The sequence below is a fragment of the Schistocerca nitens genome, chromosome 3, assembly GCF_023898315.1.
Source record: "Schistocerca nitens isolate TAMUIC-IGC-003100 chromosome 3, iqSchNite1.1, whole genome shotgun sequence".
Classification (NCBI taxonomy): domain Eukaryota; kingdom Metazoa; phylum Arthropoda; class Insecta; order Orthoptera; family Acrididae; genus Schistocerca; species Schistocerca nitens.
The window spans coordinates 488464777-488489614 of record NC_064616.1 but is presented as its reverse complement, the minus strand read 5'-3'; the positions used below and the strand labels follow the sequence as shown (position 1 = coordinate 488489614).

The window sequence follows — 24838 nt, the reverse complement described above, 5'->3', positions numbered from 1 at the left end:
GTGTGCATAACTACAATACTAGGAGAAAGGATGATCTTCACTATTCAAGATTAAATCTAACTTTGGCACAGAAAGGGGTGAATTATACTGGCACTAAAGTCTTTGGTCACTTACCAAATAGTATCAAAAGTCTGACAGATAACCAACAAGTATTTAAGAAGAAATTAAAAGAATTTCTGAATGACAACTCCTTCTACTCCATAGAGGAATTTTTAGATATAAATTAAGAAAAAAATATTAAAAAAATAAAAATAAAAAATAAAGAAAAACAAAAAACACAATAAAATAAAGTTGTTATATTAACTTAAGTATGTTGTTAAATTAACCTAATTATGTCATGTATTGGAAAATTCGACTCGTTCCACATCATTACGAAATATCGTATTCATGATCCATGGAACTAGTATTAATCTAATCTAATCTAATCTAATCTCAGCATTCCTGCTATTTGGCAACTCGATGTGATATAGTCATAAATGAGTGGCTTCAGCTGGATATGGTGTATATGAAGAAATTTGTTGACTCACTTCTCTCCCGGACTGACCTAACTGTCAAGTCTTAAGGCGCTGTTATACGGTGTTAGCGTGATGTCTTTTAGAGGTGTCTAATTTTTTAATCAATACGCTTATGTAAAAAGTGCTGTGTTGAGGATATCTGATTATAATTTAAATACTTTCATATAAATATGTAACCGATCGTGGATGCGCTAAAAATTCTGTCCTCCATGTCGCAGCAACTAAGCGAAACAGTGAGATGTTATTTCCAAATTGGAGAGGAATTCCGCCTTGTGCAGTTCACCGTTTTATAGTTTTGTTTTCACCCAGATACGTTTTGGCACGTTTTGTGCTATCTTCAAAATTATTATCATATATTTACCTCTTGTATGAGTTGTATTAGCTTTTGGCACAAAAATCTACATTTGTGAAAGGAGTGATAATTGTCAAATAGTTTACATTAGTTTGCATACCGTACAGTGTTAAGACATTTGTCACTGAGTTGCCGGCCGTGGTGGCCGAGCGGTTCTAGGCGCTTCAGTCTGGAACCGAGCGACCGCTACGGTCGCAGGTTCGAATCCTGCCTCGGGCAAGGAGTGTGTGATGTTCTTAGGTTAGTTAGGTTTAAGTCGTTGTAAGTTCTAGTGCTCAGAGCCATTTGAACCATTTGTCACTGAGCTGAGGCATTCAATGTTGTTTAGTTACGATATGTCTATAGGCTATTCCGTTTTGTTTTATAACAAATTTGGAAATGAAGTGGATGCATACCTTTGTTTACATATCTCACATGAAGCTATTGATTGTTTATGCTTGTAGCTTTCAATCTACTGCACAATCTACAGCTTGTCATCTGCAAACAACAAGACTTCTTTTTTTTATTTTTGTGTTTACTGTTCATTTCGAACTGAAAATTGCTATATATCTGATCATTTAACGTGTTACTTACAGTTTTTGATGTGGAGGTGTTTTCTCTTGTTTCTCATGACGTAACACGCTTATTTCTTTCTGTCCTGTCGTTACACATGCATTTTGTAAGATTCGTTGGCCAAGTTTCTGCCGCCAATACGTGTTATTGTGGCTTTGTGGTATTCATTTGTTTCGTGGCGTGTTTGTTTGGAATGTGACGCTCGGATTTCAAGTGTTGTTGACATTTGTGATGCTCAGCTCGTGTGTGTGTGTATGTGTGTGTGTGTGTGTGTGTGTGAGAGAGAGAGAGAGAGAGAGAGAGAGAGAGAGCTTGTCCGGGACAGTGGGAGAGAGTGAAAAGGGGGGGGGGGGCTGAGGAGGGAGCGAAGAATTGAGGGAGGAAGTTACGTATAGGCTGACAGAGTGAATGGTTTGAATTATGGTAGTATGAGGAGGGAAATTTAATGTTAGAGTATGACTGCAATATTCACAATGTGATCATTATTTCCAAATATTTTAGAGCTGACATTGTCAATTTTTTTCGGGACACCTGGTTATGAACAAGACTGTTTACACTCTGTGTGCTAATTTCATGAACAATCTAATTGATGGACTATAACACACTGTAATCGATGTTAACTGGTAGAGTGTGAAATTAGATGAAATGAAGTCGATGTCATTAGTTTGTATGTGATTACAAATCGAACCTTCTATCACACAGTACAGCGCACACTACTCTCACTCTTCCTTATGGAAGTGAACTGAGCCTTCTTAAATTAAAACTATGAATGCATGGTAGAGCATGTGTGCTCAAGCTACTCCTGCTGCAATGTATAACAACAATTTCCTAAAGTTAAATCTGCCCACTATAGACAAAGGTCAACACCAAGAAAGCAAAGCACAACTTGATTGTACAGCATGTTAACTTTATCCTATCTAACCAGGAAAGCTATGGGACAAGTTAAGAGTCTTGCAATGGAAATCAGATCTGATTTTAACAAACTTTTAATTTATGCTCGAGTTGGGCAAGATATGTCAAAACGTTAATCGACTTCAAATGTACTTTTTAGTTTTACTTTTTATGGAACAGTGTTTAGTTACAAAAATTCTGCTCTTAGCGAAAATGTATGTGAAATCTTATGGGACTTTACTGCTAAGGTGATCAGTCCCTAAGCTTACACCCTACGTAACCTAAATTATCCTAAGGACAAACACACACACCCATGCCCGAGGGAGGACTCAAACCTCCGCCAGGACCAGCCGCACAGTAAGTATTAAACCAACGTGGACAATGAAACATACAGTTACAAAATTCTTAAGGCTTTCGTAGCCATGACAAACTGCCTGTTGGCTTCTGTCCTGGGTTCTTCGGCTGACATTCGTCTGATGATTTTTCTGACGTTTCGCCAGCAGCTCTCCTCCATAACAGCAGACTGCCGATAGCAGCCAGAAGTGCCCAGCAGCTTCCAACTCTCTTGGTCAGCGTCTGCACCACTCGAACCACTGTTTCCGACTCCCCAAAAATTCCTTCCTCCTGCTCAACTCCCAGCATCTAAAAAATAAATAAATAAATAAATAGAAATGAAAATAAAAAATCCCATGCTAGCGTGACGGCCGACAAATGCAAAAAAATTTTCGACAAATCGGGAAAAGACAGCAAATTACCATCTCTGCATACGGGAAACATATTAACTTTCACGAAGTTGGTGTTGAAGTGAAACCAATAAGTTTTTTATTGGGAAGTTCGTCTGCACCCTGCAGTATGCGTGACTATAGCGGTAATATCTACCGATAGCGATCTCTATCGGTACAATAGGACCCTCAGACCACTCCTTTCCCGCCAACCAGGTGTGAAGCTTCGCTCTTTCAACACACGGTTCACAGATCAACAACTGAGAATAGAAAAATATGTTGATCGGAAAAATAAATCGATATTCCGTAGCGATATGTGACGGTCATGTCACAGAACAAAACTGATTGCCAAATCTGGATAAAACAGGAACACCAAAAAGTACTGGCACCGACACCATTTTTGCACCTAATACAAAATGTATTAATACTAGGAACATTATAGATGTACAATTCATTCTGACTCAATAAAGGAAATAATTTGTATATTAAAATATTTTCCCAACAATTCAAAAACACATCTATTTAATTAAATGAGGGTTTACTCCTGCTCAAAAAAGTATTGGTACCCTGCACGACATTTGTTATTGTGCTTGGCCGACAGCGCCACGCGTACCAGATTTGTGCAGTCGGAGCTGAAAAACAGTTCAGTCGCTTGCCTGAGTCCCAATGTAAGGAGCATTCATTTGTCACGATGAGGCCGAAGAGGAAGGATTATTCCATGTTGTTCCGCAACAAGGCAGTTTTATTGTATTCGCCGGCTATAAGTTACGTGAGAAAGAACTTTACGTTAATCATACAAAAATGCGGGAAAGCACTATGAAGTTTCAGGAGACTGGTAAAAACAGACAATAAACGCAGATGGTTCAAATGGCTCCGAGCACTATGCGACTTAACTTCTGAGGTCATCAGTCGCCTAGAACTTAGAACTAATTAAACCTAACTAACCTAAAGACATCACACACATCCATGCCCGAGGCAGGATTCGAACCTGCGACCTTAGCGCTCGCTCGGTTCCAGACTGTAGCGCCTAGAACCGCACGGCCACTCCGGCCGGCAATATACGCAGATCCTGACGTCCAAGAGTCATTACATGGAGGGAGCAACGAAGAATATTTCGTCCTGCACAAAAAGAACCCTATACAAGTGTAGGGTCGTTTATATCGGACATCTAGTCAACGTCCAACAAACAGTTCAATGCTCAAACTGTTAGGAACGTTATGAACGCAGCTTGTATTCACATCAGTTCTCCCAGAAAGAAACCATTTATCACGGAAGTTAACCGAAGAAAACGCTTGCAGTTCATCAAAGATTATCTCAATAAATCTATTGAACTTAGGAATACTGAGCTACTTTCTCACGAATCCAAGATCAATTGTTTGGATATGGCGGAAAGGGAAAAGTGTGATGTGTGGTGCAAATCAAATGCAGAGCTCCGAACGCAATATACTCTACCTACGGTAAAACATAGTGGAGTAAGTAGAATGGTATGGAAGTGCATGGGAGTTTCTGTTGTTGCTGGCTAGGCATTTATTGAAGCTGCCGGCCGCGGTGGCCGTGCGGTTCTGGCGCTGCAGTCCGGAACCGCGGGAGTGCTACGGTCGCAGGTTCGAATCCTGCCTCGGGCATGGATGTGTGTGGTGTCCTTAGGTTAGTTAGGTTTAAGTAGTTCTAAGTTCTAGGGGACTGATAACTTAAGATGTTAAGTCCCATAGTGCTCAGAGCCATTTAAACCATTTATTGAAGCTGCTATGGATCATCGTAAACATATCGATGTGTTGCGAGGCCATTTACTTAGCAGTGCACAGAAACTGGGTCGTGATGGCGCCTTTTACTTTCAACAAGTCAATGACCCTAAACATACGCCTCTGAGATCTTGGTAGTGGTCATTATACGCTGATCAGCCAGAATATTATGTGGTCGTAATAGCCGGTATGTCCACCATTGTCACGGGTAACAGTTGCCACGCGTCTTGGCATGAATGCATTGAGGTCTTGGTAGGTTTCCGGAGGGAGTTGACACCACATCTGCACATTCAAGTCACCTAATTCCAGTAAATTCCAGGTGGGGGGGGGGGGGGGGGCGATGAGCTCTGACACTGCGTTCAGTCACATCCAACATGGGTTCGATCGGGTTCAGATTGACGAGTTGAGGGGAGGGGGGGGTGCATATCGATTGGAACTCGCCACTGTGTTCCTCTAACTACTCCATCACATTCCTGGCCGTGTGACATGGCGCATTATCTTGTTTAAAGATGCTACTGCTGTCGGAAAACATGATTTTAACATTGGCACATTCATGGGTCATCGGCTGCGGAGGCCCATCTTTAGAACTGTTCGGTGCACTGTGTGTTCAGACACACTTGTACTCTGCCAACATTAAAATCTAATAGTTCCGCCACAGTTTACAGCCTGTCCTGTTTTACCAGTCTGCCCAGCCTACGACGTCCGACATCTGAAATATGAGTTGGCCGCCAAACCCCACGACGTCTTGACGTGGTTTCACCTTGATTTCACCACCTGTTGAAGACACTCACCACAGCACTCCTCGAACACCCGACATGTCGTGCCGTTTCCGATATACTCGTGCGGAGCTTCCGGGTCATCCCAATCTGCCCTCGGTCAAGCTCAGATAGATGGCACGCCTTCCCCATTCTACACACAGACAGCACGCTCATCGATACTACATACACCGTGCGTGTGTTTAACTAGGAGTCATTTCTTGCCAGGTGACGCTACTATTCCCTGGACGGATTTGTATCGATAATAGGTAGGTCGTCATAATGACCTGACTGATCACTGTATAATACTCCAAGAAGGGTTTTTACTCCACCACGGAGCCCTGATCTTAAGCAGACAGAGGATCTATGTACGTTTTTGGACGCAAAAGTTCGAAAATGTCGCTCCATAGGGACGCGGGAGTTTCAGACCGTGTTGTTAGAGGAATGATCGAATATCTCACCAGATACTATGCGCAACTTGGTTCACTCGATCCCAAGACGTCTACAAGATGTCATCAGTGCCAACGGTACGCATACAGCCTACTGGAATTGAGTTAAGTGAATTAGACTTTAACTTCATTTTTGTGTAGGAGTGCGAATACTTTTTTTAAGTGTGTGGAACAACTGATTTCATTTTGTTAACTGATATTTTTGTTGTGAGAAAACAATTATACTAGAAGGACCTTATGTTTACTACTGTACATTTAAATAAATATGACAGTGTCTTGGCGTTATTTGTTTGTAATGCATATGAATACCCCAAGGATGTAACGAGACAAGTCCATTTAATTAGTAAATGAGTGTATTGCACGTTCTGATGGCCAGGAAACGGTACTGCACGGCAGTTAAAACGACTTTCAAATAGCATGGCAAGTCACCGAGATACAAAGGGTTTCACTTTTAGTGGTAACAGAAAAAACGTTCCAAGTCGGTCTTTTCACGGAAAGAATGAGGCAAGTCTAAGGTTTGTTTCCACTGTTCACATTGCACCTGTTAGGTCAGATGGGTTGTGCGAGTGCAAACGTGATCGGTTGAGTTTCTCATTCTGTGGTGCTTCCTTATGCGTGGATCATCACAAGACGAAGGTGAGAAGTCATCTGTTACTTAGTCAACTAAAAAGTGAAAAAATTATGGCGGAATGAGTAATGTTTGTAGGGACCTTAGCGCAATGTCTCATGAGTTAGGCTGTACTGCAAATGCTCATTGTTTGAGGGTTTGAAACTAATTAAACCCCACGAAAGACAACATCTTATCGAGAGTTTTGATTTGTTTGGTAACTGTAATCATCAATTTTCCTATATAACCAACTTAATTTCTGTGACATTAGTTGCCTAGGCATGGCGATTCAGTGCCGGAGATTTATCTTTCCGATACATTGTAAGAAACGAAATGATACCATGAGTGAAATTCCTGTTTGCCAAAAGCCCTTCTGAAGAATATTGGAACAACTCGAAAACACAAAATAGGCATGCATGCTAACCGGCCTTGGAAACTATCCACAGAAAAGGACGCAGCCGTTATTAACCATATAACGGAAGGAAGAGCCATTGTGGCAAGGGCAAGACTGACAGAATTTACCTCCGAGAAGAACTATCAGTAACAACTATCAATAGCTTTCGTGCATAGAGAAATATGCCCTGAGCTTCCTGTTGCTTTTAAGACACATCGGAAAATATTTAATAGCAAATTCAACTTCGGTTTCTTAAAAATGAAAACTATTGCAGGGTTAGCAAAAGAGTGGGTTAATGATTTTGAAACCACAAGAGTAAATCCAAGGCCTTGCAAAGTCATTAGTGTTAAACAAGAAATTATACGAGATTGGGCGACTTTTTAAACAGCATGTTAGAAACCAGAGTGTTCATTCAAGGCAATACAGGATTACCTACAATGGAGGTTGGGCACTAGTAGCTTTGGAACGTTCTGGTTGACTACAAATAGACGTCGAACCTGATTATCAAACACAGAGACCTACAGAATTCTTATGACTTCATCAAGTATATAACAGTAAGCGTTTCGTAATATGAAATTTTTTCTAAGGTAAATCAAGACTTTTCTTGGAAATAAAAAATTTTAAGGATATACATTCAAAGCTCCTTTCAGTATCTTGTGGAAAATATGCAAATCTTCAAGAACTTAAACGATTTTATGATCACGACGCAAGAAATTTCTATTCCAATCTGCTACATAACGAACCAAAATCCAAGACCAACAAAAAGAAGCTTCAAAGCTAATCAACACAAAGAAGTGACGAAAGCCTACCAAAAAGTGACGTACTTATCACGTTCTCTCATTATATAACTTCAATTGTTATTTTTTCTAATGAATTCCTTTACAATTAAATGTGGTATTAAAATTATATTAGTTACACTCGATATGAACGTTTTAAGTATTTTTTGTAGTCTTGAAAGCTTAAATTTCCGATCCCGAAAATATACAAAACGCGACCTACTCTGTTTTTTCCGTCGGCTGTTCATATATAATGGAAGCGTCGCCAACACTTTGTGGTGCCACTGTATACGGATGCTGGTTTTCGGTGAGCAATACAAGCAATCTTGTGTACTTCGCTCAACCAGTACTCTTGGATTAATGATACTTTAGATAATGCCTTAGCCACAGCCCAGAGTTTGTCTGCAGAATGAATCGCCCCTTCTGTGGCGGAGTTTAAGTGATTAACGAAAGAGGAAAGATGTGTGTAGGCTCGCACGCAGACGCAGTCATCTGTAACTAGGCCAGCGGAGCCGTGAGACGGGGGCTGCGGCAGGAAAGCGGCGAGGCAATTAAGAGCCCGGCGGCAAAGTAAACAGCGCGCGCGGCCGGCGTCACGCCTTCGCGCCTGATGTGCACAATCTTCGATTTGGTGCGGACAGCGTATCGCGTGGCCATTCAATGTTTGTTCCAGCGTGGGGGGTCCGCCGCCCGCCTCCGATGACACAATTTGCTACACTTGGCGTCTCGAACAATTTCATGGCGTAAGCCAGTGTTTTGTGCCCCGCAATCAGATTTACAAATAACCTGGTGCTTAGATGACGGACGTTTTATGACGCGAATGCCAAGAATGCGACGACGAGGCGAGAAATGATTATCTCTACCGTTCTTTGCTTTTTTTGTCCGCGGCTCGAGCCGACAAAGTCGTGTGGGTGGCCAGAACGGATTCCGGCCATTACCTCGCCCTTCTTTTGTCCGGGTGACGCCTTCCGGACCTGTCTTCGGCCCAAATTAACGAGATGTGATTTACGCGCTTTAAGAGGAGGTTTAAGTCGATTGCTTGCCTTCAAACTGCCATATATTACCTACTGGAACAGCGTGTGTCGAAACGACGATTTGGAAATATATGGCGATAAAGTCGTCGTAGGTTATCTCACCGTGCAGATATATTACTCTCAAATTGATTTCTTATCTAGGAAAAAAAAGGAAAATGAAGGCTTCATCGTTACGACGATGACCCGGGCAGAGCACAGTCTCAGATTGCGGAAAGAAGTCGACACTGTCCTTTTCAAAGAAATCAACCTGGAAGTGACCACAAACGATGTAGGGAAACCACATTAAACCTTAATCTTTATGGACGAACGAGGGAACGAACCACTGTCCTTCCTAATGCAAACCCGTTGCCTTAACCGCCGACAATTTTTCTTTACACACAGAGGTAAGGTGCACTAGACGGAATACATATATGAGCCAGTTATTAATCATGATACTTTTTCTGTGGGTACATCTACAAGATTAGTCTACAATCCACATTTAAGGGTTTGGCAGAAATTCCACTGAACCACTTTCAGTTTATTGTGTCAACGGTCTTGCCACAGTGGTACACCGGTTCCATCACACCACCGGAGTTAAGCACTGTCGGGCTGGGCTAGCACATGGATGGGTGACCATTCGGTCTGCCGAGTTCTGTTGGCAAGCGAGATGCACTCAGCCCTTGTAAAGCAAACTGAAGAGCTACTTGATTGAGAAATAGCGGCTGCGGTCTCGGAAACTGACATACGGCTGGAAGAGCGCTTTGCTGACCATATGCCCCTCCATATCCGCATTCAGTGACAGCTATGGGCTGAGGATGACACGCCGGCCGGTCGGTACCGTTGGGCCTTCATGGCCTGTTCGGAAGGAGTTTAGTTTTACTTTCAGTTTATTGCTTTACCGTTCCACTATCGAACAGCTCGAGGGAAAGTGGAATCTTTTCTCCCGGAGTAAGTGGGAACCAACAAAAATTTTGGCATTCCGAGGAGACAGTTTGTGGTTGAAATTTCGTGAAAATCTCTCCCTGCAAAGAAAAACGCCTTTGTTTTAATGACAGTAACCCTACCTCTAGCACTTATTTCACGATAGTACAAAACGAGCTACCCTTCTTTCAACTTTCTTGATATCCTCCTAGTATCTCATAAGGATCCCATACAGCTCAGCCATACTTTGGTAGAGCAAAGCATAGCGTAGGCAGTCTACTATTTGTTGCCTCGTCTAAGTGTTCTGTCAACAAAACACGTTCCTTGCTTCACCATCTCCACAATATTTTCTTTATGATGGTTCCAATTTAAATTGTTCATAATTGTAACTCTAGTTATTTAGCTAGATCGACAGACTTTAAAACTATGTGATTTGTGATTTATAGTGTTACCGAAACTGTCCGCCCCCGGTAGCTGAGTGGTCGCCGGCACGGTAGCTCAGCGTGTTCGGTCGGATGGCTGCGTGCTCTCTGTAATAAAAAAAACTGAGTCGTGGAATCAACGGTCAACTTGAACGGATATCTCCGCCCACACCAAACGCAACGAACTATATCGAACAAAATGAAAAAAAAAAGAAGTGGTCAGCGAAACAGAATGTCAATCCTATGAGCCCGCGTTCGATTCCCGGCTGAGTTGGAGATTTTCTCTGCTCAGGGACTGGGTGTTGTGTTGCCCTAATCATCATCATTTCATCCCCATCGACGCGCAAGTCGCCGAAGTGGCGTCAAATCGAAAGACTTGCACCCGGCGGTCTACCCGACGGGAGGCCCTTGTCACACGACATTTACATTTACCGAAACTTAACGAATTCTTTTTAGTACTCATGTGGGGGACCGATTGTCACTTTTTACACCAAACAGATACCTTGTCTAAATCATTTTGCAGTTGGTTTTGATCTTATGATGACTTTACTAGATGGTGAACGCCAACACCCTTAGCAACCACAATTGGTGTAAACTGTGGTCTTTCTGACAGGAAATCATGAATCCAATCGCACAACTGCGACTATAGTCCATAGGGCTGTAATTTGATTAGAAGCCGCTTGTCAGAAATGGTGTAAAAACCGTTCTGTAAATCTAGAAATATCTAATCAATATGAGATCCCTTGTCAATAACACTCATTACGCGCCAGTTGTGTTTTATAAGAACGATGTTTTCTGAATCCGTGCCCTGCGTCAGTAGCTCGTTTTCTTCGAAATATTTCGTAATTTTCCAGCACAATATATTTTGTAAGATCGTACAGCAAATTGACGTCAGTGATATGGGTTAATAATTCAGCAGATTACTTCTGTTTCGCTTCTTATGCATTGATGTGACTTGTGCAAGTTTTCAGTCCTTTAATTCGGACCCTTCGTTGAGCGACCGGTAGATGGAGTAGCTACATCAGTATACTCCGAAAGTAACTCTCTTGGTACATAATCTGGACTGGAAGACTTGTCTTTATTAAATGACTTAAGGTGCGTCGCTACACCTCTATTTTACTCATTTCGACAACTGTTCTTGATTCGAATTTTGAGCGATTTACTTCATTTTCTTTGATGAAAAAACTTCGGAAAACCGTGCTTAGTAACTTTATTTTCATGGTACTGATGTAGGGAAGCAGCCTACTCACGCCGTAGTAAATTCACATCAGTCTTTCCATTGTGTGCCAGCCAGTCCGCTGTAACTAGCTCTGACGTCATAAATGTTGCGCAATACTTTTAAAATCAAGTAAATAACCTGAAACGGTTCTAGCATGTCAGGAGTAATACTAAATTAATATGTGTTGAATATCAGTTCGATAACTTTAACCATTTTCGAAATTTTGACGTTTTTCTGTAAAAATCATTGGCGCAACAGAAAAGAGCTAGAGATTTAAAAATTTATATTTAGATTCATTTTCCATAATAATTTAATAGAAACAATACTTTCGATCTCACAAATTAAGATTTTTGTTGAAATTCATAATTTTCTGGGTTTTCTCTTAAAAATTAAGGAAGCAAGATAGATTAAGTAGGCTAATAAATAAGGCTAGGATGTTTATATTTAAGCAGAATGGAGATCCGCTATAACCATAAAGATGTGAGAAGTTTCATTTGAATAAATATAAAACTATAGTGATAGCGTATCTCCAAAGGGCAAGTTCAGAGCTCGTCTACTGCGTGTAGTGTAATTAAATTAATTCTCTCGCCCAAAATATTTAACTTAGCCTCGTCAAACTTTTATTATCATTACTTACCTGTGTGCTGAATGCACATTTAAATTGAGAGCTTTATCGGCCATCAGCAAAGGAAGCGATGATTTATTCAATAACTTAATGTGGTGCATTACTAGCCCAGCAGCTAGTCGGGAGAGCCGATTTGATCAGGCGTTCCCTTAGCCGTCCGCACCGCGGCTTTATATATAACAACGCTGCGCGAGAGAAAGGAAGGCCCCAGTTCTCTCCAGACGCTGAATAGCACACCATCTGTGTTGGGAGTCGCGTCGCGTCGGTATCATTGCTATAAACAGCCTCGGATGCCGTATTAAGTTACTCGGGATACGCATAACTATGAAATCATTTTCGAGTGAAGTGTTAATTCTGGGATGACTTTAATTACCTATCTTCAGTTTGCGTATGTCGTATTTTCACGTGCCATCGCGGGACAGACATTCTACCATTATTTAGCGTGGCGTTTGATGAACATTATCATCAAACTGTGGCGAGCATTCACTTAAACATTTAATTTGGACAGTTATAGTTCCATCAGCTCATTAGACTCTGAACTGCTCTGTTAGTCAGATTGTGTGGATTCTTTTTTTTCATCTGTGACTTTCAGAATATAGCGAACGTTTTTTCACGATCGTTTTTGATTATGAATCCCAGACAATCTCCTAATTCCTCAGAGCTATAAGCTGTAGTTATAAGTGTATTTCTCAGATGAAGTGGGCACTAGGAATTCTAATTACAGGCTTCACGTTTTGCTAATCACTTTCTGGTTGCCAATATTGTAGTTAGAGAGCCAGTGTTGAGAACGGCAAACAAGACAGCATAAATAACAGGAACATTTTAAACAACATAATTCCACCCGCCGCCCCACATATGGTTAAACGGCCGGGAAATGCATAATTTCCACATTACATTCAACTATATTAAATAAACAACAACAACAATTCTACCTGCCGCCCCACACTGTCAGTGGTAAAATTACCATTGCTATCGCGCAGTGAAGGTACTGACTGTGTCTTTCAGCTAGTGTAGTTTACAAACGACTAGAATCTCATTAGAATTTCACTGTAGAAACTGTTAAAAGCATTTCGCATTGAAGTCCGCGTTATATTTCGAGGTTCTGTAAAACATAGCCAGTGCTGGAGATTTTGCGTTCTTTCAAATCTAGCATGCCTCTTTCAATGCTCCTACAACTGTGTCCTGACCTGCTTTGTGTACCGAAGTGGATCTGTTTCGTCTCTTATTAATTTACCTGGTACGAGTCTCCTAACTTCCGTCGATATGATTTCTTTCAATTTAAGTCATATCTGGTCTACACTTGCACTGTGAGACTGGAGGGAATGGATACTGTCTCTTAGCAAGGTGTCAAACTAATTATTATCTTCCTGTTTAAAGAAATATGCTTTGCGTTTGTATTTGGTGGATTTGGGTCTTACGGTATTCAGTTTCCCAATAAAGACTTTATGGTCACTAATCCCTGGAGAAACCATTTAATACAATTTCGGAACATGTTTTCTATGCCTGCACCTGACACTAAACACGTATTTTATTATTTTATTTATTCATTTATTGCTTATTTAGCCCAATCAAGAGTAGGGCCTTGGCCATCTCTTACGCCTGACCGGGAACAACACATACAAAAAATTGTATAACAATAAAAAATAGTAACTTGCGTTGCGAATAAATGCAATAATCAGCAATAATAATAGCAACACTAGTAATGATGATAAAATAGTAGAGGAATTATGAATGACTAGTTATTACATAACAAACTCAATAATAATTTGCATCGTTAATAAAAAGCAATAACTGGCAATAATAGTAATAATAATAATAGTAACACTAATACTAATAATAATAATAAAGTAATGGAAGCATTAAGAATTATATTGATTACTGAAACCTGGTTTGGTGCTAGAAGCAACAGAACGGATAGTGAAAAAGGAGCAGATTGGAATGTAAGTAACAATGATTGCTAGGAATGAAAATAATATCAGTAGAGAACTCTTTAGACATAGGGAGGGAAAAGTGGTGGGGGTGGCAAGATTGACGAGAGGGAGCTGCAGAAGAGCGATATACAGTGGGTCATTAGCTGTCTTTTGAAGTTTGAAAGGACTTTCACTGTTGCACAGTCGGCATCCTGATACAGAAAATGATTTAAAGAACTTGGCAGTACTGTCTAGTGATACAGAAAGGATTTTACTTTGTTGATAACGATTATTTCTAGTGTTTTGTTCAGATAGTAGTGTAAGGGTTGAAGACAAATACGAAGGTGCCCAGTGATTGAGAAGATGATACAGCAAACGCAGGATGCTATACTCTCTACGCTTATCGGCACGTAGCCATGATAACTGTTCATAGACAAGAGTGACATAGTTGAAACAGCGTACATCTCAAATGTGTCGCACACAAGCATTCATCGCCAGTTCCAGCCGACGTGAGGTTTTGTAAGAAAGTCATTGGAGAATAGGATCACCATAATCATGGCTGGGGAGTATTAGTGACTCTAAAAATTTCTTTTTAAGCTCGAGAGGAAAACTTTTTTATATTGCTATAGTGAATGAAGTGATGCTGACACTTTCTTACAGAATGTAGTTGCGTGTCAGTCCAGTCTAAGCGATGGTCCAGAATTATCCCCAGATTCTTTGCAGAAGAAGAGCAGTTTATTTCTTTGCTGTTTAGGATTAAGTATGGAAGAGATTCTCTAAACTGAGGAGTAATAAGTCTTTTGCGAGCGACTAAAATTGCTTGCAGTTTTAGATGTATTGAGTTTCAAACCTATGTTTCGCGACCATTGTGATCAAGCAAGTAAGTCAGCATTTACGGTTTGGATGACTGTACGCAGAATTGTTGCGCTTGCGCTTAGATACAACTAAAGATCGTCAGCTTATAAACGATATTTGCAATTGGAGATAATAGTCGACACATCATTAACATATAAAGAGAAAAGTAATAGCCATAATACTGACCCTTGTGGGATCCTTGATACATTCTTTCACTATGACTTCTCCGTTCCAATCATTACACGCTGTTGAGGTATGTCAGGTATGAGTAGAATCATTGCACAGCACCTGAAGAAATGTTTTAACTTTTGAGATCAGCAAGTACAATATCAAAGCTGACAGTGTTGAAAACTTTTCTTGAAATCCTAAAAGCTTATGATAGTCGCCTCTTGTTTCTCCATGGATTGTTTCAGTTCGTCAGTCACTTTCATAAGAGCAGTCGCCGTGCTGCGATTTTTCCAGAAATCAGGTTGGTATTCATCCAGAAGGTTATTTGATGTTAAGTAACTGGTAAGCTGATCGTGAACTATATATTTTGAAACCTCGGATAATGCTGGTACAATACCAATGGACCTGTAGGCAGGAGGTTCTTGCATACATTCCTTTTTGGGTAAAGATTTTATTAGCTCCTTTTTCCAAGTTATTGGGAGGATGCTGGAGGTCACAGAATGGTTAAAAAGATCCTTTATTATGAATCAGCGAGGAAACTGATCATTTGTATTGTAATATTCTCGTGTCCTGAGCTGCCGAACAGATTGGCGTAATTGGCTTTCTGACTGTGTCAGGGTTTACCGGCTGCAAAAAAGCATTTTAGTTTGTACCAACCACTGATACTTTAAGGAAATCGATAGCCTCAGACGTTGTGTGTCGGTCAAGTAGAGATGCAGGGGCGGCGAAAAACTCGTTTACGTTCTCAACAGGAACTAGAGGTTCAGCTGCTGATTGACGTTTGCTTATTCCTAGACCTCGTAGATTTTTGCACGAGACGGAAGGCCTGTGAAAGTTCTCAGTTAGTTTTTGGGAGCCCCTGAGTTTTTCAGTTTTTCATTTCTCACGGATTCGCTAAATCTTTACTTAGTCTCTTGTACGTGAGATGATTCTCATACATTGGGTATCTATATTTCCTGTGTGCTACATCTGTGACACTCATAAGGTTTCTTAGTTAATCTGTAAGCTACGGTGGAAGTTTTTCTCCTGAATATGACGGTTTTTGCCGGAGAGTATTCATGAGTCTCTTACTGAATTTAGATACATATAATTTATGTAAAAGTTATTTCCTGTCATTCTCTGCCAAGAAATATCATAGGCGTCACCTGAAGCTCAGACATATTCAAGTGCTTAAAATCTCTAAAAGTGGCACTTGTGGTTTGTTCTTTAGACATTTCAACGAGTTGGCTGTGTCATTAATTTTACATCATCATCAGATAAGCCGGGTGCTGAGATCTGATCAGTGCGAATTACTCTGTTCGGAGTCTTCGTTGCGGAAAATCGACATATGTATGAGTGTCTGCTGTATGATGAGTTGGCCGAAGTGACAGCAGTGTAAGAAATTTGGAAATTTTAGGTAAGGTCTTATGGGACCAAACTGTCCCAAACCGTCTCTAAGCTTACACACTATTTAATGTAACTTAAACTAACTTACGCTAAGGGCGACACACACACGCCCATGCCCGAGGGACGACTCAAAACTCCGACGGGGGAGCCGCGCGGACCGTGCATGACGCCTCAGCCTGCGCGGCTATACCGCGCGGCTGCAGTGTAAGACTTGAGCAGGAAAGTATACGCTGAAGGACTGTTGTTTAGGAAATTTATGTTCATACCCCGGCTGCATTTGTGATTTCATACAGAGACTGAAAACCTAAGAGTGCAAATTCAAAACGACAGGCTGTCCAGCCAATATATCGGAGGTAGATTAAAGTTGCCGCCAAGTGTAACTATATGAGTCGGGTACCTATTCGACATGAGACTCAAGTTTTCTTTGAATCTACTACCATCTGACTTCGAGGCCGGTAAAAGGAACTCTTCATTAATTTATTCCTGATATCAAGTATAACCTCCACCCATACTAACTCACAGGAACTATCTACTTCAGTTTTACTACAAGATCAGCTACTGATAACAGCAACATACATGACGCCACCAACTGAATTTAATCTATCCTTTATAAACACCTCTAGTTTCCTGGTAAAAATTTCGAAATTTCGATTGAATTTATCTCCCGCTTTAGGCAGCTTTCAGTACCTAAAACGACTGCAGCTTCAGTGCTTTCTATTAGCGCGTGGAGCTCTGGTTGTTTCCCAACAAAGGTATGACCATTTGCTATAATTCTCAAGCTTCCTAGGTCTACCCTCATTCTGTGTTTGACCTGGGACGGAACCTCTGTCTATGCAATTTCCGAGATCCTCTGACTTAAACGACCGCCCAGTCCGCTCTACACAGCTCCAGCCGCCCGTATAGCCGCCCTCTTCGGTTCTCGACATCTCTCAACTCTAAGACACAATACAAGGAACCTGATGCCTACTAAGTCGCAAAACCATCTTAGCCTCTCATTCAGACTCCCCATTCGGCTCTGTACCAAGGTCAGCAATCTGTCCTGTCAACGATGCTACGTGAAAGCCTGGACTGTGTAGGCTGAGTGGCATCCACTGAAACAGGGCAAACGATTGCAGTTAGCTCAGGATATTTATTAGCCACATATAGCGCCTGAATCATATTTTCTAGACAAACAGAGGAGGCGTTAAGATCAGTTCCTCGGAAAGTATCTCGCTGCCTGCCGTATCTTGAAACTCTCTTTCACTCGAGCACTGGTGATGCGTTAACCTCAAAGTGGGCAGTAAGGGGCGGACCACGGTAGTGGACCGATCGGGGGTCAAGTGGGATGTACAGGATGTCCCTTGGAACCCCGCGTCCGGCCCCTCACAGTGATGTCCACTGCCAAAAAACCTTAAACCGTGTCACTGAAGCCCAGCACTGCATGGAGCTGTGAGCGAAGGATCATCAACTCAACTCGCATCCGAACACAGCATTAACAGTCCCTATCCATACAGAATACAGTGGAAATCTACACTACACAAACACATGACAAATATACGATTAAAGTATAAAGCACACAGACAAAACGGTAAATAAGTAGTTCACTTCTGAGAAGCTCTCCTGGTGCTGCTAATATGGATGTCACGCCTTACTGACCTATCTACAACGGTCGCTGACTATTTAAAATTAAATAAACGACAGTGGCGATAAAGAAGGCATAAATCTACACTACACAAATACTAAACTGCCAGACTATGCTTTGTAAATACACAAACACTCAACAAATTTAAGATTAAACTTCAAAACCACATAGACAAAGATAAATAAGTAACCCTCTTCTACTTAGAAGCTCGTAATATAACACACAAACAAACGACGTACTCCCCTGTTGCTGTTCGTACGAAGATCGACGTCTGACTACACTTCACTACACTAGTACCTCTGCCGAGAGATCGAGTATCTGTAGACATTCTAAATTATTCAGAGAGTGGAAGTTAATTGGTGATAAGGAAATATTTTGCTTTTTTTCTAAATATTTAGGTAGGTAGTTATTTAGTTCTTACCTTTCATTTGAAATAAAAGCTCAGAATAATACTACAAATTCAGAATAGTAACAATGACATATCCAACATTCTACCGTATACAACCTTATTAGTGCACAACGCAGTGTGGAATCTTCACTAATACAGTCCCGTCAGATACATCTCTTAATAGTTATTACAGAATAAATAGATAATTTTTGAAAAGTTCAGTTACAACTATTTTGAGGATTCTGGGTGAATTTAGCGTTTTTAACAAAAAAGAACTAAACCGTTAAAACTGTTAATCAGAGTCAGAGTGCAAATGATATATTCGTGGGAATATCAAATAGCTACAAAGCGAAAATATATGAAAAGGATTACTGAATGGCACTTGTTGTAGGAATGTTAATTTTCCCCTTCCTCTCCCTTAACGTCATTATTCTCTTTTTCTTGAAAATGCAAACTTGACAAAATATATTGTCGTAGCTTGTCCATCTGCCTTTACACCATTTCCTGTGTGGAGTGTTCTCCTATGGCACCCAACCCTGTTATCTGTGTCCACTTGCCGGATGGGCTGTGGTAGCTCTTGCCATTCCTATCACCTCGTCAGCTTTTTCTTCTAACTTCCGGAAACTTACATATGTCTCAATTTCCCATGAGACACTGGTGATCTGTACTTTTCCTTCTGCATCGTAACATACCCCTTGGGTGGTGTAGAACTTCTGTATCCCATAGGCATCTGTCTTGAACTGGATTGTAGTCGTGTTGTCCAACCACCCATCAAAAGGACTGCCAGCAACACCGTCGTTGGGGCCATCTGCAAAGCTAGAGAATGAGATTTTCACTCTGCAGCGGAGTGTGCGCTGATATGAAACTTCATGACAGATAAAAACTGTGTGCCAGACCGAGACTCGAACTCAGGACCTTTGCCTTTCGCGGCCAAGTGCTCTACCGGCTGAGCTACCCAAGCACGACTCACGCCCCGTCCTCACAGCTTCAATTCTGCCAGTACCTCGTCTCCTACCTTCCAAACTTCACAGAACCTCTTCTGCCGGGTCCGCAGCTCGTGGTCGTGCGGTAACGTTCTCGCTTCCCACGCCCGGGTTCGATTCCCGGCGGGGTCAGGGATTTTCTCTGCCTCGTGATGACTGGGTGTTGTGTGATGTCCTTAGGTTAGTTAGGTTTAAGTAGTTCTAAGTTCTAGGGGACTGATGACCATAGATGTTAAGTCCCATAGTGCTCAGAGCCATTGGAACCAATCTTCTGCCGGTTCTGCAGATTCGCAGAAGAGCTTCTATGAAGTTTGGAAGGTAGGAGGCAAGGTACTGGGAGAATTGAAGCTGTGAGGATGGGTCGTGAGTCGTGCTTGGGTAGTTCAGTCGGTAGAGCACTTGCCCGCGAAAGGCAAAGGTCCCGAGTTCGAGTCTCGGTCCGGCACACAGTTTTAATCTGCCAGGAAGTTTCAAAGCTAAAGAAGTTTCCGTTAATGTTTGGACGTCTGATCTTACTATTTTATGTTTCTCACAAACATATTTCTTCTGAGTCTTTCTTCCTGTTTGCTACTGCTGCCAGGGTTAGGCTAACTGGGTGTCGGCCTGTCTCCGAGGAGCGATCACAATGTCTCCCTCGCCTCTACCTTTTGAAGATCCTCTTCATCAGTTTTAAGGTAGAATTTGGCCAATTCTTTCTCCTTTATATTTAAGAACACATCAACTCAACTTTATGACAATCTTCAATGTCTAAAGGTAAATGAACTGCTTTAATCTGTTCACGCGTACTGTTATGAACTTCTTATTCGTTAATTAGGGTACTACATTTGGTTCACGAGTCCTTACAACATGGGAAGGTTCTCTCCATGGGCTTGTTAATTTCTTTGACCGCCTTCTTCTCATTATTTCGTCATTTAATAATACCTTGTCTCCTGCCTTGAATTCCTTGTGGTTTTGAGTGGCATCATATTACTCCTTGTTTTTCTCCTTATATTCCTTATTAAAACGCTTTGCCCTCTGGTGCAACCTTCAGTTAGTTACGTTATACAGTCATCGTAGTTGTACTGCACTTTGGGCAGATCCCACGTTAGGATCCCGAGTATGTTGCATATGCTCCAGAAAAATAACGAACCCTGTTCGTGAATGCGGTGTGTTGTCAAATACAAAAATGCAAATTATATCCATTCATCCGGATTTTCCTGCTTTGCTCTCGCATAATGGCGTGCATATTCAGTTGACGTTCGATGCGTCCTTTCGAATGCTCAGTTCGTTTGCTGATGGTATGCACAAGATTGAATCTCCTCGATCTTCAGTAAACGACAAACCCTCTTTACGATATCACTTAGAAAGTTTTTCGTGAGGGCATCCTGAAACGTTAGGATGTGTCTGTTCCTTTCTCTGTTATATGACGCGGTCCAATTACGTCGATGTCACGAGTGAATACCTGGTTAAGTATTTCGGTCAGCACTAATGACATCTTCGCCTTATTCTGCATAATCTTGATCTTTTGACAACTCTCGCAACTTGGAATATACTCTTCTGTCTTTCTCTTCATACCTGTCCATGATGTGTACCTTTGCGTATGTTCATATATGCGGCTGATTCCTTGTTTTATACCCATCAGTGAATCATGAAATTGCTTCAGAATAGCTCGCTTCTCCTCTTCACTAATCACTAGTTGCTGGTCGTTTTGTTCTTCCTCGTCGATATTATCCAGATTCCTGACTGCAGCTGGGTCTTCTGGTATGCGTGACAATCCATCTGCTAATGTGTTTTGCGTTCCCTTTATGTATATTGTCTCAAAATTGTATTCTGCTTCGCCGGCCGCTGGTGGCCGAGCGGTTCTGGCGCTCCAGTCTGGAACCGCGCGACCGCTACGGTCGCAGGTTCGAATCCTGCCTCGGGCATGGATGTATGTGTTGTCCTTAGGTTAGTTAGGTTTAGGTAGTTCTAAGTTCTAGGGGACTTATGACCTCAGCAGTTGAGTCCCATAGTACTCAGAGCCATTTGAACCATTTTTTTGTATTCTGCTTTCATTAACCTTGACGACTGATCATTTATACTCACCAATTATTTCAAATATCTGTGATCAGTACATACAATCAATTTTGTTCGGTAAATGTAAGGTCAGTAGTGCTTCACTGCCAACATTATGGCTAAGAGCTCTCGCTCGATCATACTATACCCTGTTCTGGCGCGGTTCACCGTTCTGGATGCAAACGCTACTGTCAAATTCTGTTCTAATTCTCCTTGGCTCAATATGGCATCGATCTACTGCTTGCTAACGTCCGTTGTAATTATGAATTGATTTGTAAAATCAGGATGCTGTAAGATCGGACGGTGACTGGGGAGGGGGTGGGGGGTCTAGCTATCTTCTCTTTTAATTCCTGCAAAGCTGCCTCCTGTTAACTCGACAGTTCGTAGTTTGCTCCTTTCTTCAGTAATTCACATAACGGTTTCACTATCCAACTGAAGTACTTGATAAAACGACGATAAAGTGACATGATCCCTAGGAAGCTATTTAATTGCTTTGTGCTGCTGTGTCTAGAATACTCAATTATCATGCTCACCTTTTTCAGGTCGGGTTTTAATCCTGCTACTGCAATTATGATCCCTAACTAAGTTATCGCTTTTCTATGAACTCACACTTGTCAACCTATAATTTTAAGCTGTGCAATCGGAACCTCTCAAACGCTTCTCCTAGTCTGGTATTATGCTCTTCTAACGTAGCTCTTAACACGACCACGTCATCTAAATATACAAACGACTTTCACCCCTGAAGTCCGGTTAGCACTGTGTTCCTCAGTCTCTGAAGAGTGGCTCCACTATCTATTATTCCCATCAATGACCTTCTGTTTCGTAATATCCTTCTAGACTAGTGGAAGCTGTTTTCATCCTATCGTCCTCATTCAACAGTATCTGGTGGTAACCCTTTGCACACTCTAAAGTGGTGAAGTAGTTGACTTTTCCTAAGTTATCTAAAATCTCATCAGTACGGGGTAGCGGAAATACAGCGCTAATACAAATGTCATTCGGTCTCCTGTAGTCCAAAATTATTTTCCACTTTCGCTTTTCCGAAGCGTCTATCTTCTTCGGAATTATCAATAACGGAAAATTCCACCCACTTGTACTTGTCATAATGACATCTTCCCTTAACATTGCATCTAGTTTCAGAGAGCGTTCTTTTGTGCTTCTGGTAGTCGGTATGGTCGGATATTTATCAGTTCTCCTTGTGCTTCTGATTTCAACTTAATTTCATGCTTTACAGTTTCAGTGTGAGTTAATCTATCTTTGGGCAGCCAAGTACATCGTGATATCCAATACACAGTTCAATAATCGAAGCCCTTTCTTGTTTGTTTAAGTGATCCACTCCAATCAATCCACTGCAATCATTTCCTTTAAACTGCTACTTCGCTGCTTTTCATCTTGGTCCACTGAAAATATATCACGTATTTGGTGTTCCTCGGCTTGTCCCATGTCAGGTACTTCGTCTATCTTCACTTTGGGACATTTGAATATAACGTCTCCTTCTGTGGTATTCAAAATACTCGAGACGCAAGTGCCTTTCTGCACACTCAACACTCACTAAGGCTACGGGGAAATACACGACCGTTTGCAACTCCCACTTCTCCACTATTCCTTCAGTCAGATTTGTGTCCTGTAGTTGTATCCTCATAATCTCTTCTTATTGTGAGTCTACTGGTATAACGTCACACAGGTTCTTTTCCTTTTCTGTCTGCTGCTCACTTCTGCTCCTCATTTCCCTTAGAAGGGGTGTTTTATCGCTTTTTATTTCATCTGGTTCCTTGCTGTGGACATCTCTGTCCCCTCTCGACTCTCACTCCGATCCTAAGCAAATCCCTACAGGTAGCTCTGGTGTCGCATTTGCCCTCGCGATTCTGTTCTGGTTCGCATGATTCGACGGTCCGGATCCTGCTCCTTCCGTAACCGCACGGATCTGCCTTCGATCCATAGTGTATTCGTTCTGCAATCTACACTCCTGGAAATGGAAAAAAGAACACATTGACACCAGTGTGTCAGACCCACCATACTTGCTCCGGACACTGCGAGAGGGCTGTACAAGCAATGATCACACGCACGGCACAGCGGACACACCAGGAACCGCGGTGTTGGCCGTCGAATGGCGCTAGCTGCGCAGCACTTGTGCACCGCCGCCGTCAGTGTCAGCCAGTTTGCCGTGGCATACGGAGCTCCATCGCAGTCTTTAACACTGGTAGCATGCCGCGACAGCATGGACGTGAACCGTATGTGCAGTTGACGGACTTTGAGCGAGGGCGTATAGTGGGCATGCGGGAGGCCGGGTGGACGTACCGCCGAATTGCTCAACACGTGGGGCGTGAGGTCTCCACAGTACATCGATGTTGTCGCCAGTGGTCGGCGGAAGGTGCACGTGCCCGTCGACCTGGGACCGGACCGCAGCGACGCACGGATGCACGCCAAGACCGTAGGATCCTACGCAGTGCCGTAGGGGACCGCACCGCCACTTCCCAGCAAATTAGGGACACTGTTGCTCCTGGGGTATCGGCGAGGACCATTCGCAACCGTCTCCATGACGCTGGGCTACGGTCCCGCACACCGTTAGGCCGTCTTCCGCTCACGCCCCAACATCATGCAGCCCACCTCCAGTGGTGTCGCGACAGGCGTGAATGGAGGGACGAATGGAGACGTGTCGTCTTCAGCGATGAGAGTCGCTTCTGCCTTGGTGCCAATGATGGTCGTATGCGTGTTTGGCGCCGTGCAGGTGAGCGCCACAATCAGGACTGCATACGACCGAGGCACATAGGGCCAACACCCGGCATCATGGGGTGGGGAGCGATCTCCTACACTGGCTGTACACCACTGGTGATCGTCGAGGGGACACTGAATAGTGCACGGTACATCCAAACCGTCATCGAACGCATCGTTCTACCATTCCTAGACCGGCAAGGGAACTTGCTGTTCCAACAGGACAATGCACGTCCGCATGCATCCCGTGCCACCCAACGTGCTCTAGAAGGTGTAAGTCAACTACCCTGGCCAGCAAGATCTCCGGATCTGTCCCCCATTGAGCATGTTTGGGACTGGATGAAGCGTCGTCTCACGCGGTCTGCACGTCCAGCACGAACGCTGGTCCAACTGAGGCGCCAGGTGGAAATGGCATAGCAAGCCGTTCCACAGGACTACATCCAGCATCTCTACGATCGTCTCCATGGGAGAATAGCAGCCTGCATTGCTGCGAAAGGTGGATATACACTGTACTAGTGCCGACATTGTGCATGCTCTGTTGCCTGTGTCTATGTGCCTGTGGTTCTGTCAGTGTGATCATGTGATGTATCTGACCCCAGGAATGTGTCAATAAAGTTTCCCCTTCCTGGGACAATGAATTCACGGTGTTCTTATTTCAATTTCCAGGAGTGTATGATTACTCTTACACACTCGCAGAAGTCTCGGACTTAAGCTCTTGCAGAAGTTTCTGCCTAAAATTCCTCCGTATGGCACACCTGACTCGTTCTCCACTGCATAAAATTTGTGTTCCACATACACATCATCATCCACCCTCAGTGTTAACATCGCG

The 24838-nt window shown here is 42.5% G+C and overlaps 1 protein-coding gene across 1 annotated transcript in view; it reads right to left on the bottom strand.

Annotated features, from left to right (window-relative positions):
• Positions 1 to 2608: 2608 nt before the first annotated feature.
• LOC126249636 (uncharacterized) overlaps positions 2609 to 24838 on the bottom strand; it is a 624823-nt gene continuing 602593 nt past the window's right edge. Inside the window, exon 4 of the mRNA XM_049951313.1 lies at positions 2609 to 2952. Coding sequence (XP_049807270.1) covers positions 2716 to 2952 — 237 coding nt within the window. The 3' untranslated portion in view covers positions 2609 to 2715. The remainder of the gene's footprint in view (positions 2953 to 24838) is intronic.